Source organism: Calypte anna, chromosome 2 (genome assembly GCF_003957555.1).
Source record: "Calypte anna isolate BGI_N300 chromosome 2, bCalAnn1_v1.p, whole genome shotgun sequence".
Lineage (NCBI taxonomy): Eukaryota > Metazoa > Chordata > Aves > Apodiformes > Trochilidae > Calypte > Calypte anna.
In genome coordinates, this window is record NC_044245.1 from 48,924,101 (window position 1) to 48,940,819 (window position 16,719).

A 16,719-nucleotide genomic window follows, 5' to 3' on the forward strand; every position below is an offset into this window, starting at 1 on the left:
GAAAAGCCAGTGACATTATGGGTAACGAAGTAAGTAAAGTTACTCTTAACATTAAAGATTGAAAATAGGCCTCCTATCTCTGGAGCTTATGGAGAAGAACTTTATTACCACCTTAATGCCTTTCTTTGCTTGCAGTAGAGCAGAATCTGTCCCACAACAGGAGAAATGCTGATTTACAGAAATCACAGTAGGGGATTCAAGTTTTCTATAATCCTCAGCTTTACTTCAATGCCTAATTTCCAGCTTTGAGTGACCAGTAAGCAGAGTCAACTAAACATGCATGTCTCCAAGCTTTTTGCAGCTTAATTAAATCAAATTGCCTTCAACAAACTACCTGCTAGAAGTGTGCATGTGTTGGGGAGGGGGGGGGGGAGGAGGTGTGTGTTACAACTATAGGTACACTTCAAGCAGAAAGCACACTTAAACTCGGTTGGATTCAGTCTTTTTTAATAAATTAATGTCATTTAAAGTACAGTGCCAGAACATGATGCAGCTGAACATGCTAGTAAGGTTTGTCATGAAGCACCTGTGTTGATGTTAGGTTGGCGGCGCCCTGCTACTGCTAGTGGTTCCTGGGATTAATGCCAGAGCAGCACCAGTCAGCTGCTCTCCTGCACACAGAGCACAGGGTATTCCTGAACAGTTTGCTCCCCAGCCCCCCTCCCCCCCAAAGTAAAAAACCTGATAGCTACGGGATGTCTATACACAATCACACTACAGTAATGCTTGTTATTAAATTAACAGAAAATAAAGACCTGGTTAATCCACACTAGAACTTTTGTTTTACAATGGAAAAATACATCAGCAGCAGGAAGTAATATACATGAGCCAATGTTACTGTAATACAGAGTGTGGAGGCATTTACTGATTAAAGCTCCACATAGACCCGCACTATGAGGGCTGACAATTCCTATTGCAAGCCCAGCAACTTAAGTCCACACCTGGTAAACTACCAGCTGCTTGGAAGACCTGTATTCTAAATAGACAGGTATAAGTTAGTGAAAATAGAATACATGCACCTAATAATACAGCTTGACTGAACCTGCAGTCATTTTGCCCTGCATGTTACCATACAATGGAAGATCTACCCTTCCTACCACAGGTAGATCCATGGGATTTGTTTCTTTTTCTTTTAACGGCATTACTATGCCAACACGGATATTAGTATTAAGTAAGTGCAGCACAGTCCTTTAATTAGGCCACGCTGACAAGTATAGAACTAGCACTTAAGTAGAATATCCAGAAGTAGTTCAAATATAATTAGAAGATACTTTCAAAAGAGTTGTGACATCATCCTAGAAACTGTAACTACTTTTTTCTGAAGCTAATTTTCCTGAACTGAGACCTCATAGAACTAGGAATTAATCCATTAGACAGGTCAGATGCTTAAGCTGATGATACACATATATGTTTCTCAATTATTAGATAGTATTTCAGATTATGGAAGCATATCTGCTCATTTCACTAATTCATACTGAAGGGTGGCAAATATTAGGTAGGGCATAAAAATACCACTCATGAAAGACAGGTGTGAAACTTCTGTTCCCAGACCCGTTCTCTCACAATCCTTTATTTCAAGGTAACTGAGCACAGAATCAGGTGTGCAGTCTAGTCTGGGAGCTATACAGGCGGTAAAGTAACCATCTCTCCATCCAGCTCAAATTCGTCAGCTCCATCTGGTGAGAAGAGGTACGTTGGCGGTTTCCAAGGGGACTCCTCAAGGCAGGATGGATACAGCTTTCCTACAGTGCACCGGAAGTCTTTCCCCAAGTCCCACAGCACACGTTCTGATATGTGCTGCCTCAGAAACCAGCGATCAAGTTCCAGGTCATATTGGTAGGTGGCGTACTTGGCTCTCTCGTTCATGTGGGTTTCTCGTATAAAGACGCACAAAGAATTCGAGATGACGACAGCTCTGACGCAGGGGTCAGAATACCGCTTGGCGGGGATATTGGCTGCCATTCTCCACTCATTTTTATTCACATCATAGATTTCCACGGTCACAGAAGACCCATCTACAGTACTGCTCGGGAGCCTTAAACCAGAATTGCTAGCAATGTGCAGTCCTCCGATATAGAATATTTTATCGCCAAAAGCAGCAGCTGAAGCAAAACATCTGCTTGTCTGTCGCATAGCCATTTCCACCCAAGCATCTGACCTGGGAAAATAACAGTACATCAAGTTGTGTGCCATGACATAGATGCAGTTGTGAACTGCTACCGCCGTGCTCCACTGCCACGCGCAAGGCAAGGGGCTGACCATGGTCCACTCATCTTTCTCGGTATCGTATCTCTCCACAGTTCTCCTGTTGAGCTCCCCCCCGACGCTGTCTCCTCCGATTGCATAGATGTATCCTTCACAGCAGACCAGCGATGGCTTTATACGAACAAAGAGCATCGGCGTCTTTGGGAACCAAGTGTTCTGCTGCGCATCGAACCAGTAAAAGCAGTTCACAGTTCTGAAGGCAGCCTGGAGTTTGCTGCTTTTACTGTGATTGGTTTTTGTGTTTTTCAGAGGAACTTGCCCACCTGCTATATAGATGTCATTATCAGGAGTTACAAGCGTCCCGACCTTATGCAGGTCGGCAGGAGGGTTGCAGAGTTTGTAAACTTTTTCTGCCTGGGGGCTGTAACAGACAGAAGAATAAAGACTACCAGGGTTTTCAGCAGCAGCTTCAATGAATATCATCATCTCTTCTTTTGTCATACCAAGCCTGGGCTTGAAGAACTTGGGCATCGATTTGTACAGTCCTTGCACAACCACTGATTTATCATTAGGGGGTAAGCCTTGAAACCAGGCTCTCTGTGTCACTTCTGAGAGTGCGTCGATTCGGATTTGGCTAAGAACAGAGGACAAATACTGTGACCGTGATTCTGTGTTGTACTCCAGCCATAACATAGCAGCTTCACGAACTGTCTCCTCCTTCTCCACATTTAAATTGTCGCTGCTTAAAATATCTATCAGTAGATCGTGTGACAGTTGCATGAAAGCCTCCTGGTGGTACACAGCCGTGAACTTGTGTTCTACCATTCTTTTAGCACTCTGTTTCAACTCTTCACAGCTGAAGAGATCAGCAAAACTTAAAAGACGCACGCAGTTTTCTGCGTTAATTTTTTTGATTAAGTATTCTCTACACCGTTGCAACACATCATCTACCTGAAATGGAAAGAAACACAGTAAGTATCACTATATACAACCTATTTCCTAGCATGCCAGCAGCAGGTAAAAGTATCTGCATTTAATATGAGTTTAGGCCTGGAACATTATATATATTCAGAAGTACAGCAGTTACTCACTTACTCAACTGACTCATACAGATCAAGTACCGCACGCGATTACGTCTGCTGGAGACACTGGTTTTCTAAATGTCAGAAGTGCACTGGTTCACTCCCACCCTCCAAAGAGGGGAAAGCAAGGAGGGATGGGTACATGAAATGTATCTGGCAAGCAACTGCTGCCTGTACTGAGCACACCAAACAAGAGGAGGTTGAAATCACTAAACAGAAAATACTATTTAACAAGATTAAAGAAAAAAAGAGAGATTTAGAGATTAGAAGCAGTTATTTCATACTCAAAATAAAACATGCCTACCTGTAAGAAGCAGGCAGTTTCATACAGCTGTTCTACCGTGCTGTCACTTATTGCCAAGTTACCCGTGTATGCATAAGTTATGATAATTTGCAACGTAGCTGCATCCACATTCCTCAGGTGTACGTGTGTTTGTTTACTTTCACTTAGCCCGCTCATGAACATGGCTCTGAAGAAAAATACACGTATTAAGACAAGGACCAACAGTAAGTACAATAATTATAGTCATTTATCACATTTATCACCTGTAATCTGTCAGTGATTACATGCCAAAAAGTGAACAGTGTTTTGGTTGCCTGTTGATAGGTATAAATACCTTAGGCTACCTTCTCAGATGTTCTGTACAAGTGCTTGATCTTAAACACTGGAAGTGCCGTTAGTGCCTTCTGTAGAAAAATGTTAGGCAAACTCTTCTGTCTTAATCAGAAGAGAACTCTAATGACTTCAGGGCATTCTACACCAGATGATGATAAGAGGGGAAAAAACATCCTCCACAAAATAAAAGCAGCACATTTATGCAATGGACTGAGCAAAGTCAGATCAAAATGCATGTTCCTCTGGAAGGAAGAAGAAGTTAGCTCAGAAAAAGGCACAAGTACTAGCACTCCATGAAGTGTTCCTAATACACCATACAAAATAACATGCAGTAAACCTCTGAAGTTTGTAGACAAAGTTCAGTGCCAGAAAAAACGGTCCAATTTGGTCTGAAAAAAAAGGAATTTCCATTACATCTTCCTATGGGTTATTGTTTCCATAATGCTTTATATTGTATTGCCCATTCTGTTTTTTTAACTGCAACACAGTTAAGAACTAACTGGATTTCTATTGTTAAGCCAGGTACTTGCCAATTTTGTTAAAATGAAGAACATTGGTTTTAAGAGCTTTATATCAATCCACGTTTTGCATTTATGGTTATACTGAAAGTTCAGCTGAAGGCTCTTTATATTTATATGGGTCTTTTTAGGAAGCCAGATGTGAGAGGAGTTAGTATGGATAATGGGTGCACCCTGTAGTCCTGCCTCCAGCTGTACAGGTGAAGGAGACATGGAGATACATACCCTGCCCAAGCAAAGCCATTCAGGGAAGCACCTGACACAAAAACAGTACCCCACCCCTCTGACCTTCCCTCCTGCCCCATCACTATCTCTCAGTCTTCTTCCAAGTTCCTTAACTCAGGGCAATTGCATTTCAGGAGGGATCAAAGACAGTAAAAGTGCCAGGAAAGACTCCTCTTCACAGAAATGAAGAGGTAGCTATTGGTGATTTGGCAGAAATATGGAAAGAAGGTAAGCTGGCTGCAGCTGGCTACACGATGGCTGGATCAAGCTAAGAGATGCTGTTCTGTTCTTCCCCGTCACAACCTCTTTCAGGGCTATCAGTTTTTCATAATAAACCTAAATTTAGGAAGCTGAGCATCTTTTTGTAAACCAAAGTAGAGAAGAAAACCAGAACATGACAAAACCACAAGCTTGATTTCTTTTAACCAGTGCCAAAACCTCAATCTATAAATAATAAACACATATGAATAAGAGTTCTGACTGAATATTCCACTGCAGCACCCTGCATGGACTCATGACAACTTACATGATTAGCCACCTGCATTAAATCAGGCTACATTTCCAGTGGCCATTATTTTACAGACTGTTGAAACTGTGTCATCTGCAGAAGGCCAAGAGCAACAACCATTATCTAGTGATCACGTGTTGCTGAAAATTATACCAGACTCATCTGAGATGAAAAAATTAACCCAAAAAAACCCCATCATCAAAAACTTGAAGTAATAAATTATTCCTCCTTCCATTAGTATTTCCTTGTATTAGAAGTAAATATATTTTTCTATACAAGAAGGCAAACAAAACACATTTTGGAAGTGTTTGGTACATTTGTAGTGATCCCATCTCAACAAGAAAACAGGATTTGCAAACCTCCCCTTGATTAACCAGGAAAGAAAACTTACAAACCCTCCTTAATGCATCAGGAAGGTAGAACATACATGGATGTCACCAAGAATAGTTTCAACCTTCAAAATTCCTTCCCGACACACAGATTAATTGCATCATGTACTAACAAAAAATTACTAATCACTGCAGAAAATTCAGGGTAACCCATCTTTTAGGACATACTATGCAAGTATCTGCAAAAAGTAGTAGCACTTGATGTATCTTTTTTTATTAATAAAAAGTTTTGAAAAGGCAAAAAACAGAACTGCTGGGAAGCAGAAGTTACCGAATTAAAAAAAACAGCAGCAGCTCAGTGGGGGATAAAAACCCACACAACCCCTCCCAAATAAAATAAAACAACCCACCACAAACACAAAAAATAAACCTGTTGCATTGCAGCAAGACTCTCAGGCAAGAGAGGAATATTTACTTCCTGCTGAACACAGAAAACCAGATGATTCAGGAAAGAAAGCCATGAGCCTGCACAGGAATGCCTACTTTTAGCAGAGGCTTCTGCTAAGAAACGACAACTAATAAATGTGACAATGGAACTCACATAGTCAAGTCTCAATAATCCCTTGTTACCCAATTTAGGAAATTAAAAAAAATAATAATAATCTAAAGAGTAAGAAATTTGCCGATTATTCAGGCTTGATTAACTCCATAAAGAAAACAAACTATCAGAAGAAGTGTGATTTATTTTTCCTCCCACTTACTGTAAAAACGAGAGTACCTACTCAGTAGGTCACAAGATGCTGGAAAATTAATTTTACTCTTCTGGTGTTGGCAAGTAATTATGTTTTTTACTTACTCCACTGATCTTTAAAATTCTCTGCAACGTGTTAATTGTTAATCAATTGAGTAATACTACATTCAAAAACAGGTATCTCAGATTCTCTGGAATTAACAGATCCTGCTTTGAATACTTACCTGAAATATGAGCTGCATGTTGCAAGAACCATCTTATGGCAAGGAAATTCAGTGCCCTCAACAATCAAGACTATATCAGTCAGCAACTGCTGTTCATAAAAGAATTTTAACTGCTCCAGCAAGGATACAGCATACTCGGTGTTTATCTGCCTCTCCTCTTGGGTAGACATGACTGTATTCCATTAATATTTCCAGGATCAGAGAGAAAAGTCAAGATCTTTTTGCCAGAGAAGTGTCAGTTGAATGTTTCTGAAGTAATCAAGGAAGGATCGGCAGGAAGTCTGTAGCCTTCAGAAGTGATACTGATAAAAAAAGGCAGTGTTATCTTGGTTTTGATGAATCAATGTTTCAGATTTTGACCAGCTATTAGGTCATCATGCTTTGATTTGATGTCACAGTCTGGTCAGACTTTCAAGAGCATCTGCAGAGCTCCTCTTGAGATCTAGGATGCAGGAAACGACTGAGCAAAAGCGAAGCCTGAGGTAGATTTCGTGGCAACATCTCGTGATCAATGGCTGCACTTGAAAGACTGAAAACAGGAAAATAAAATTAATTTATACATTACCACATTCAAAAACCTTTCATAGTTACCCCTTTAAAGAGACTGTCTAACAAACTTATTTCTAAATTATTACTTGATTTCTTGCACAAAAGCACTTTTGAGGAAAAAATTACAGTATCAAAGAGAAATAAAAAGCAGATGAGTTTGTACATTAACCTTCATCGAGGCCTAGACTCACAAATTGAAATAATATATTTATCAATACAGCTTTTTAGACTTAAGAGTTAAAATGTGGTTCAGGAAGACATAATTTCTCTTCCAAGAATTACACAGTCTATCTACTGAGTACACTTGTTCATTTCCTTCAAAATAAGAAGATAAGATAGCCACATTTTTTCATTTTCATATTAAACATCTACTTTTTCTGCTCCAGTGTTTTTGTCTATTGGATGCTTACCAATACCAGGCCACTAAAAATATAAATGCAGTTTCTTCAACATTCCATCATTTTCCAGCTAAACTCTTGATATCATTATCAACCCATTTAACTCTTTGCATTCTACTAGAAAACAAGCAGAACCACAGCTAAGGCTCAAAAATCCTAACAATCTATAGTCCCAACGTTTATTTGATTAATTTTCTCTATGCAGAAGGGCTTCATATTTCACATTCCTTTTTTTTTTTTTCATTCTGAGCCACTTCTATACAGAAATAACAAGTAAACATCACTGCTGCAGGCAAGAGAAAACAAAAAGAAGATGATAACAGGAGCAAAAGGATGCTGGAATAAGGCTGTAGAATACCTGCCAGCCATATATAAAAATATGCTAATCCATCCGAGCCTGTCTGTAATACAACTCATAGGCAGCTGTCTTTTAACATTCACCCACTTGAAACAGATATGCTTAATTTATGCCACTGTAATTACTACTAATTTAGTGACACTGATCTTCAGTTAAGTATATACACAAACCCCAAACTCTTGGTTTTAACTGGTGTGTAACTGGAAAACAGTTAAAACAGTCAAGCCCAATGTTCACTGTTTGTTCAGGTGAAGTCACTTAATTATGGGAAATACAAAAGGTGGTAAAATTTGGGGAAGGAAGAGGGAGAAACTATCTGCTATAATAACAGCTGTTAGCATAAGTTTTACTTAAGACTTCCTCAAGTGCAGCTAACTGCCAAAGCCACTAAACTACAAGTATATCAAGGATATACACCCAAAAAAATTGCTTATCTAAAAGCAATGTCCTTCTGCTTCAAGTCACAGCTTCTTTCCACTGAATCAGTGTGCATCCCATCTCTCTGCAACACTGACCACTATCCTGGTTATCTGATAGCAGCGTAACATGCAACCTAATCCACTGACAGATTTTGCACTGAACTTTAAATGGTGAGAGGGACACACAGGCTCCCTAAGTGTGTCAGGCCCACAAAAATTAATAGTTAGTGGCTTTACTGGTATCCCTACAGCATCGTTTTTCCTGGCTTAGGAGTAAAGTTTCAAGAACAATACAAGCCAGTGGATTAAGCTCCATTTGGGCACAGCATCAGTAGTACTAGGCTTTTGCTAAAGAAGTCATTAATACCATAACTTGGTATTCTGATGTAATTTTAAAGAATATAAATCTTCAGAAACAGAAAATACAATCAAAACTAATCTGCACCAGATTATTCATTAGGTTACAGAATCAGTCAAGGATCCCATGCAGAAATGTATATGTACCCTCTAGTAAGATTAAAGACATTTTTGGCAGCATGAGGCTGACAGTAAATAACTGAAAAAGCAGACCTGTTCAACTGAAGACAAGTTGAAACTGTGAAATTAATTACTATAAATAGCTGGAACATTTGAGTATGACCTCAGTAGTAAAAAGACTGAGAAGATGACAGGAGTCTTGTTGCAGAACATTTGTGTGATGTGAACCACTTTTGAACTGTAAATTTATAAAGCTGGACTCCTTAGTTTATAGATGATCTGAAACTACCTTATTTCCATAACGTGCTCCAGGGTGGTGCACATGGCAGGAACACAGTGTACAGTAGTCCTGTTTTCCACATCTAAACTGTGTTTCACTGACAGTGATAACCATTCTCTGAATGGTTACAAAATTTTGTATTTGTCACAAAGTCAGGAGTCACATCCCATTCCCTTCTAGTGAAACCATACTAAATACTCCTGGGGAGAACAAGAAGCAAATCAATTCTGAAACTCTGGTTTCAAAATGCCATAATTTGTATTTTCATTTTCCCAAGCAAGTATTTTCAAAACATTAGGATACGTGGTACGGGATCATAATTTTGTGTCTGGAAAGTTATCCAGGACTACCTTCCTCCCTCACACCTCTCTGAAGAGTTCAAGGTAATTTTAAGAGATATTCTCCTCATTTTAGAGGCTGAAAAACTGTAGCACTGAAATCACCATCAGCCTGTCAAAAGCCCCTTACTTGCCACAGGAGAATTGAGAGGCTCAGTTCTTCCCAGTCCCAACCTAACATCACTCTCACTGCATTGTGCTTGGTTGGAATACAGCTGTTACATTGCAGCTCTCAGAAACTGTGAACTTGAAAAGATGGATGCACTACAGTCTCCTGTACTTCTCATAGCCAGAGTGATGAGTATTTCAGAATTGTGGATAGAAAGATCTATGGCAGAAGTCAGCTTAATATCCTGAAGTGAAATTCTGACAAGATAAAAACAACCCTTGAAGGTAAGTTCTATGAATAAGATTTTTCCATTCAATGGTCTTACTGGAAGGACTGTTTTATTTGGGTACCTTCTTGGAAGTCAGCTATTTAAATCAGGACTGGTAGGTAGCTGCTGGAAGGCCGCAGTAGTACCGGATTGCAAACTATTACTGGGTGATCCAAAGTAACCCCCTTTGAAGCAGGAGAGCAACATTAAGTAACAGGTTGATAAGAGGGTTTGATTTTAAGTAATTAGTCCTTTCAGCTTACATAATTTTAATTGGGTGGCTTTAACACTTGTTCATGTACTTAAAATCTGAATGGGACCATTCCAAATATTAGTCAGCAAATGTCCATGAGGATTGGGACAGGTTATTTATGCCTTCCTTGAATCTGTTTATCTTCTGAGGCTAGGCAAAATCTGATAAACAGATACATACTGCACTACACACATGAAGTGCTAACACTATATTTCAATGTATAAAGTAGAATAAATATATTGACTATTTCCAATTTAATTAGCGTGGGAAGGTGTAAGATATATAGACATAAGATTCTTTAAGTGAACTAGTTAGAAACCAAAATTTTGCTTTATTTTGTACAATTTAGAAAGAAAGGCAAAGTAGATATATATAGACATGCAATTTTAATTTTGTTTTTAACTTTAAGATATTGCAAATCCCATTAAGAAATCTGGCAAATTAGATGCCTAGATTCCAATATATTCTACAAAACACTCAAAAGACCTATGAAAATCCCACAGGTTCCTAACTCCTTCTTCAGCCAACTGAACACCTCTTGAATTCTAACTTCACTAAATACAACAACCGTTTCAATAAACCTAAATCTCTGTTTGGAAGAAAAAGAAAAGAAACAACCAAAACCTATTTCTATGGACATTCAACTAGTTTGATCTACTTTTAAATAATAATAATAAAAAGCTTTAAAATTCTACTTTTGTGCACTTTAAATAAAATTTCCATTTCCATCCAAGGACAGCTTCACACAAATAACAAGTAAAAACACGTCTAAAGAAGTGAGTCATTCACTATTTTTATCATAATAAAAAGTCAGAATTAAGAACTGAACAACAAAGCCAAACTACACAAGCATTCATGTTTATAGAGATAGCAATCCTCCCAGCTAGCAATGAAAGTAGCAAGCTCAGGCACTTTAATATTTAGGTACTATTACTATTGATGTGTTACAAATCCACGTTTTAAAATTATTATGCCACCTAGTAGCACAGGGGAATAAAAGTACTAACTATTAAAATAAATCATATAAATCAGTGTAGCTAGCCAACAGATGGGGAGGACAGAGGAGGGAGGGAGAGATGGAGGGAGAGAGGGGAGAAAAGAGAAAGTTGGAAGCTCTAGAGTCTTGGGTAATGTATCAAATTTGCATCCTTGGCAGAGAAAAAGAAATAGGTAATTGATGAAGCAGTTACAGACTTGGAAGTTTTCCTCTCTTTTAAAGCCATCAAAGGTGGCTTTGATAGCACTGTAGTCCAGAAACTGAAACATCATGGAGATTCTAAGGCCACAACATGAAATTTCACAAAAAACAAGGACTCATTTATCCCTGCAATATTATTATCTTGAAAATTACTATTCACTTGGAAACTGTTACTATTTTTCATATATATTATGCTTGGGAGTTACAATTTTGAGGTGAGCAAATGTACTGAAACTACACTGAAGCTAGAAGCAAAAAGTGTCAGACTGTGCTAACAACATGTTTGGTCACAGTGCATTCATTACCGGTTTCTTTCCTGTTTTTCTGCTCCTTAAGGAAGTTATACACTAAAGGAAATACCTGCTCAGAAATAAAATTAGCAGAAGATAAACCAACAACTTAACTTGGCAACTGGCCTTCTGAGCAGAGGTAGTTTCCATCCCCAAGGGCGTTTCTGTTTTGTGGAAAGACTTGACCTTGTTTTGGAAAATCAGTGTTTGAAAAAAAGTGGGCCAGAGATGTCTGCAGTAAGATCCAGCCATGTATTATGTGTGGATAGAAAAGTGGAGGTTTTCTTTATTAACTCTAAAATGTTAATGAAGCTAGTCTGTTTTATATAACAAATTCTAATCCACAGGTATAGATTAAATATTCACTACGAGATATGATGACGTTCAACCATAATTTCAAGCATTTCCACATGAAGAGATTAGATTAACAATTTATGTAGTTTAACTAACTCTTAGTTCCTGAAAGGTTAAGAATCTTAAAATGGGTACCTTATCAAAAATTTATTCTCAAATTATAACCACCACTAAATAGAGGAGAAAAAATTTTAGAAATTGCACCAATTCTGGTCTGTTTCATAATCACATGACCAAAAAGCCTGTTCCTGCAAGAAGCTCCTTATGCAGCACCAAGTATAAGAGGACCCTTCTATTCCACACACAAAATTATTAGGAAAGAGGTGTGACACCTATACCCAGATCATGAGACTACGTTCTTTACACATTTCAGTACATTAAAAATTGCCTATTTCTCCTCCTGGTACATTTATAAGAAGCTGCACTAAGTTAATTATTTATTCCTAATGAAACTAATGTAGAAACAGCCTTAGGTAAACTCAGACCAGAATGCAGCATTTCACAGTGACAATGGAGTAACACAGAAAGCTGTGACTTTGAAAGAAAACATCTAAAAATCCGGATGCTAACTATAACACAAATCCATTTCTAAATCACAACTGTAGTTATTTCAAAGTAAGCAGGTACCTATCCTATTCATAACGAAATAATAGTAATACTAGAAAAATCTTAGGAATGCAGATGGTTAACTTCAAGGCTATACTATACATATATTTCGTCTATAAAAGTTCACTAAGAAGTCTGACTATTCAAATCTACATAACAACACTGACACCAACCCTCACTCGGTAAATGTTAATACTACACGTACACACACACACACAGCTAGACATATCGGCAAGCAGAGGGGGGGGGGCAACTACAAGAGCCGGCAACGCCGCTACAGTACTGTTATCCTAGAAAACTTCGTCGCTTCTGCTGCCCCTTCAAACACCTCCTGAAAGATACACACAAGCTGCAAACATCCCAGCCTGCTCAGCTAAGAGAAGCACGGAGGCCTGGAAGCCCCACTACCCACCCCATTACAGCCCGGAGTCACTGTCCCCTCCTGCATGCGACACAGTATTAGAAAGAGAATACTTTCCACCCCCCCTCTTCCTGACACCCAGGTGCGCCGTCCCCTCCTTCCGCTACTTTAATTCCTTTCCCGCTTCCCTAACAAGACCCTCGCCAGCCCTAAGGAAGGGGGCACCTTCCTGCTTCACCCGTGTCGCCGCAGTCCAGAGGCTGAAAGCCCAGCGCGCTTCCCTCGCCTCTCTCCTCCACGCCCTCCCGAGCTCCGCCGCGCCGGCTGCCGGCCCGGGCCAAGGGCGCGGAAGCGGCCCCAGCAGCCACCTCGCCTTCTTCCTCGGGGGGCCTCCGCCGCCAGACTCCGCCGGTGTCCGGCGGGCCCGGAGCCGCAGCTGCCAGGGCGGGAGCGGCCGCAGGTCTCGCAGGGAGCCGCACCCAAGCGGGGAGGGGAGCGGCGGGCCGCCGCAGAGCCCCCCGCGGAGGGACGGCCTAACCCCACGCCGGCCCGGCAGGCCGCCGCCGGCGAGGAGACGGGAAGCGGCCCGGCGGCCGCGCCAGAGGAGGGCGGGAGACGAACGCGGGAGAACCGCCACCATCCCGCCCCCCCCCCCAGCACACACACACACACACACACACACCCGACAAACCTCTGACCGCCGCTTCCTCTTCTGCCTCAGCGTTCCTACCGCGGGCGGGCAGGGGCGAAAGGGCCGAAGAAGCGGGGGAGGAGGAGGAGAAGGTGGCGGTGGCGGAGGAGGATCCGGTCTCACCCAGGCTGCGGAGGCGGCGGCCACTGGGCGCGCAGGCGCGCGCTGCCCTTCGCCGCCTCACCCCCGCAACATCACCGCCGCGCGCCGGCCGTTACGCTGCGCCCCGCCTCTCCCTGCGCGCGCTCGGAACGGGGAGAGGCGCGGAAGGGGAAGGAGAGGAAGGGAGGGTGCGGGAGCGCGAAGGCCGGTCCCGCCCCGAGTCCGCCCTCGGTTCCGGTCCCTCTCCTCACACGGCCAGCGCCAGGGGCGGGGCAGCAGAGGGGCCCCGAGAGGAGCCGCGGGAGCTCGAGGAGGGGCGGAGGGCACAGCGCCCTCTGTTGGCGGGAGCGGGCACTGCATCCCTAAGGCCCCGCTGCCCAGCGGCGAAGGGCCCAGCGCCGGGGGCAGCACGGGCCGAGCTCGGCTCCTGCCTGCCTCACAGCCTTCCTTCCTTCTTCCCGTTGTTTCCTTCTGCGGGAGGAGGCCCCAGGCAGCTGTAACTTTTTTTTATGACCGAATGCGGGAGCCTCAGAGGCGAGGTTTGCCTGCCCGTGGAGCGAGCGAGCGAACGAACCAATGAACGAACGAGCCCTGAGGCTTGAGAGGCCTTGAGGCTGCGGCCCGGGGGGGGAGCAACAGGCAAGGGAGGCGGGAGAAGGCTGAAGGCTGAAGTCTTGACTGAGGGAAAGAAAAATCCTTAAGCAACTTTTTGAATCTAAGGAGTAGGTTGGGTTGTTTTTTTGTTTGTTTGTTTAGGGGGGAGTTGTTTGTTTTTTGTTTTTCAAATTCCCATTATATCTATCTGCCAAGAAAAAGGCCAGGAATTTTAAAAGGTGAAAGCCTAATCTGATGACTGCAGGAATTAAAGATTTAAAATACCCCATGCAAATCACACAAGTGACCTGCACACAGCGCAAGAGCTGCTGTCATTGGAAAAGGAAAGCTTTGTCTTGGGAAGTCTGTGAGCACCATAACCAGTAATGCTTCCCAGGCGTTTTATAATTCGTGTCACAGTGCAAAGCACAAATTTAACCTGAACATTACAGGAAGCAAGAAACAGAAATTACAGGAATATCCCAACCTACAAATGTAAACAGTCTCTAGGCATCCACACCTGTTTTTCTCCAGTCACTTCCCTGCTTGGACTGTCCTTCCTTCTCTCACCATCTCTCCAACATTGGTGCTCTGACATTCAGGTAAGTAGGTGAAGTTTCTAAGTGGCCACTCAGATTCTCATCTCTGTATGTAAAGAGGCAGAGCAGAATCAAATAAAAACTTACTGTTTCATAAATTTCTGTTATAATAGAATTTTCAGGGTTGGAAGGGACCTTTAAAGTCATCCAGTTCCAACCCCCCTGCCATGGGCAGGGACACCTCCCACTAGATCAGGTTGCTCAGAGCCCTCTCCATCCTGGCCTTAAAAACTTCCAGGGATGGGGCTTCCACCACCTCTCTGGGCAACCTGTTCCAGTGTCTCACTACCCTCATGGTGAAGAACTTCTTCCTAACTTCCAATCTAAACCTGTCCTACTCTAGTTTGTGTCCATTCCCCCAAGTCCCATTACTACCCGACATTGCAAAGAGTCCCTCACCAGCTTTCCTGTAGCCCCCTTCAGATACTGGAAGGCTACAATAAGGTCTCCTTGGAGCCTTCTCCTCTTCAGATGAATAACCCCAACTCTCTCAGTCTGTCTTCACAGGAGAGGTGCTCCAGCCCTCTGAGCATCCTCTTGGCCGTTCTCTTGACACACTCCAGCACATCCATGTCCCTCCTGTAACAGGGGCTCCAGAACTGGATGCAGTACCCCAGGTGGGGTCTCACAAATGCAGAGTAGAGGGGGAGAATCACTCCCCTTGACCTGCTGGCCACACTTATCTTGATGCAGCCAAGGATCCAGTTGGCTCGCTGGGCTGCAAGTGTACACTGACAGCTCATGTTGAACTTCTCATCCACCAGAACCCCCAAGTCCTTTTCCTCAGGGCTGCTCTCAAGCCAGTCACTGCCCAGCAGTGTTGGTGCTTGGGATTGCCTCTATCCAGATGCAGGACCTTGCACTTGGTCTTGTTGAACTTTATGAGGTTAGCATGGGCCCACCTCTCCAGCCTGTTAAGGGTTGAAAAAGCATTGCTAAGTCCGAAGGAACAGATAAACTTTAAAAACAAATGTAAATCAAACTTGGGTTGTCTGATTTGTTTTTCTCCCCGCTAGAAGTGCCTTTAACATTCGTTTTAAGCAGAAGATGGGTAATAAATACTTCCCTTTGACAACCATGATTTTCTTAATGTAAGTTCCAGTCTTGCAAAAGGGATACAGATATACACTGGATTCACTTAGGGATGCAGCTTGAATGTCTGCATGACCAGGCTACTGGCTTTCTCTGCACAACAGCTGAAGGCTTTTAGCAGTATTCTTGTCCTTTTGTTTCAATTCTCCCTCCCACACTTTGATGGACAAAGCCCCCACCCGCCTCCATCAGTGTTAAATGAGCCTCAGGTGGAAGGGGAAGAGCACAAGCAGCAGCTGCCTGCATAAAGAAGGGGAGCTGAGGGCTTGTTTAGTTCTTGCTGGGCTATAAACAGCAGCATGGACGTTAGTTTTGAGGGGCTCTAATAGGGTAGGAATAGCTTGGGTTTTGTAGAGCTTCTTTATTTAATTTTTTTTCTTTCCTCCATTACTAAAATTAAATAATTCTCGGAGGTTTGGGCCTGGGAGAGTGAGAGTCTGCTTTTTGGTGCTTCCAAGAGCTGTCTGTTCTAGATGGGAACTGAAGAGGGCTCCAGTGTTCTGGAAGTTTTCTGAATTTCTAGGCTGAACTGCTTGCTATTTTGTAACAGGTCTTCAAGCCAATGTGGTTTGGGGTTTTTTCTGTAACTTTGAAGGGTTTAAATTTTCTTAAAGAGCGGGGCTCCTGTCTTTTATTCTTCTGTGTTCTTTGATTTCTTTTTTTTCTTTTTTACAAGCTAGGTGTGACAGGGTTTTATCACTTGCATGGCTTGGGATGGAATGAACTTAACTGTTAAGTTACCTAGGGAAATACATAGGTGTGGGAGGAAGGTTCCTTTGTCTTGTGAATTTTGTATGCATCTAAATGAACTTATACATAGGAATTTAGTTTCTTTTTGTTAACTATCCTTTAACTTAAGCACAAGAATCATGGCGCCACTGAAATATTTGGTTTGTTACCCTAGCTGTAATTAAGTGTTGTATAG

The 16,719-nt window shown here is 42.2% G+C and overlaps 1 protein-coding gene across 2 annotated transcripts; it reads right to left on the reverse strand.

Annotated features, from left to right (window-relative positions):
• Positions 1 to 430: 430 nt before the first annotated feature.
• KBTBD2 (kelch repeat and BTB domain containing 2) lies at positions 431 to 13,605 on the reverse strand. 2 transcript variants are annotated; one of them, XM_030444997.1, is made up of 4 exons: positions 13,399 to 13,605; positions 6,459 to 6,987; positions 3,592 to 3,757; positions 431 to 3,156 (listed from the first exon to the last, which is right to left on the reverse strand). In XM_030444997.1, the coding sequence occupies exons 2-4, from the start codon at positions 6,626 to 6,628 to the stop codon at positions 1,621 to 1,623; spliced, it is 1,872 nt and encodes a 623-aa protein (XP_030300857.1). In that variant the 5' UTR covers positions 6,629 to 6,987; positions 13,399 to 13,605; the 3' UTR covers positions 431 to 1,620. The 2 variants fall into 2 exon arrangements, with proteins under 2 accessions (XP_030300857.1, XP_030300856.1); XM_030444996.1 differs by having other exon boundaries at positions 13,408 to 13,591.
• Between the last annotated feature and the right edge of the window lie 3,114 nt (positions 13,606 to 16,719).

Excerpts from the sequence above, each read along its gene's own strand:
- KBTBD2 (XM_030444997.1), bottom strand. The coding sequence starts at position 6,628 with ATGTCTACCCAAGAGGAGAGGCAGATAAACACCGAGTATGCTGTATCC. Across the intron at positions 3,758-6,458 it reads ACATGCAGCTCATATTTCAG|AGCCATGTTCATGAGCGGGC; the intron begins GTAAGTATTCAA and ends ATTTTTCTTCAG. Across the intron at positions 3,157-3,591 it reads AAACTGCCTGCTTCTTACAG|GTAGATGATGTGTTGCAACG; the intron begins GTAGGCATGTTT and ends TTTCCATTTCAG.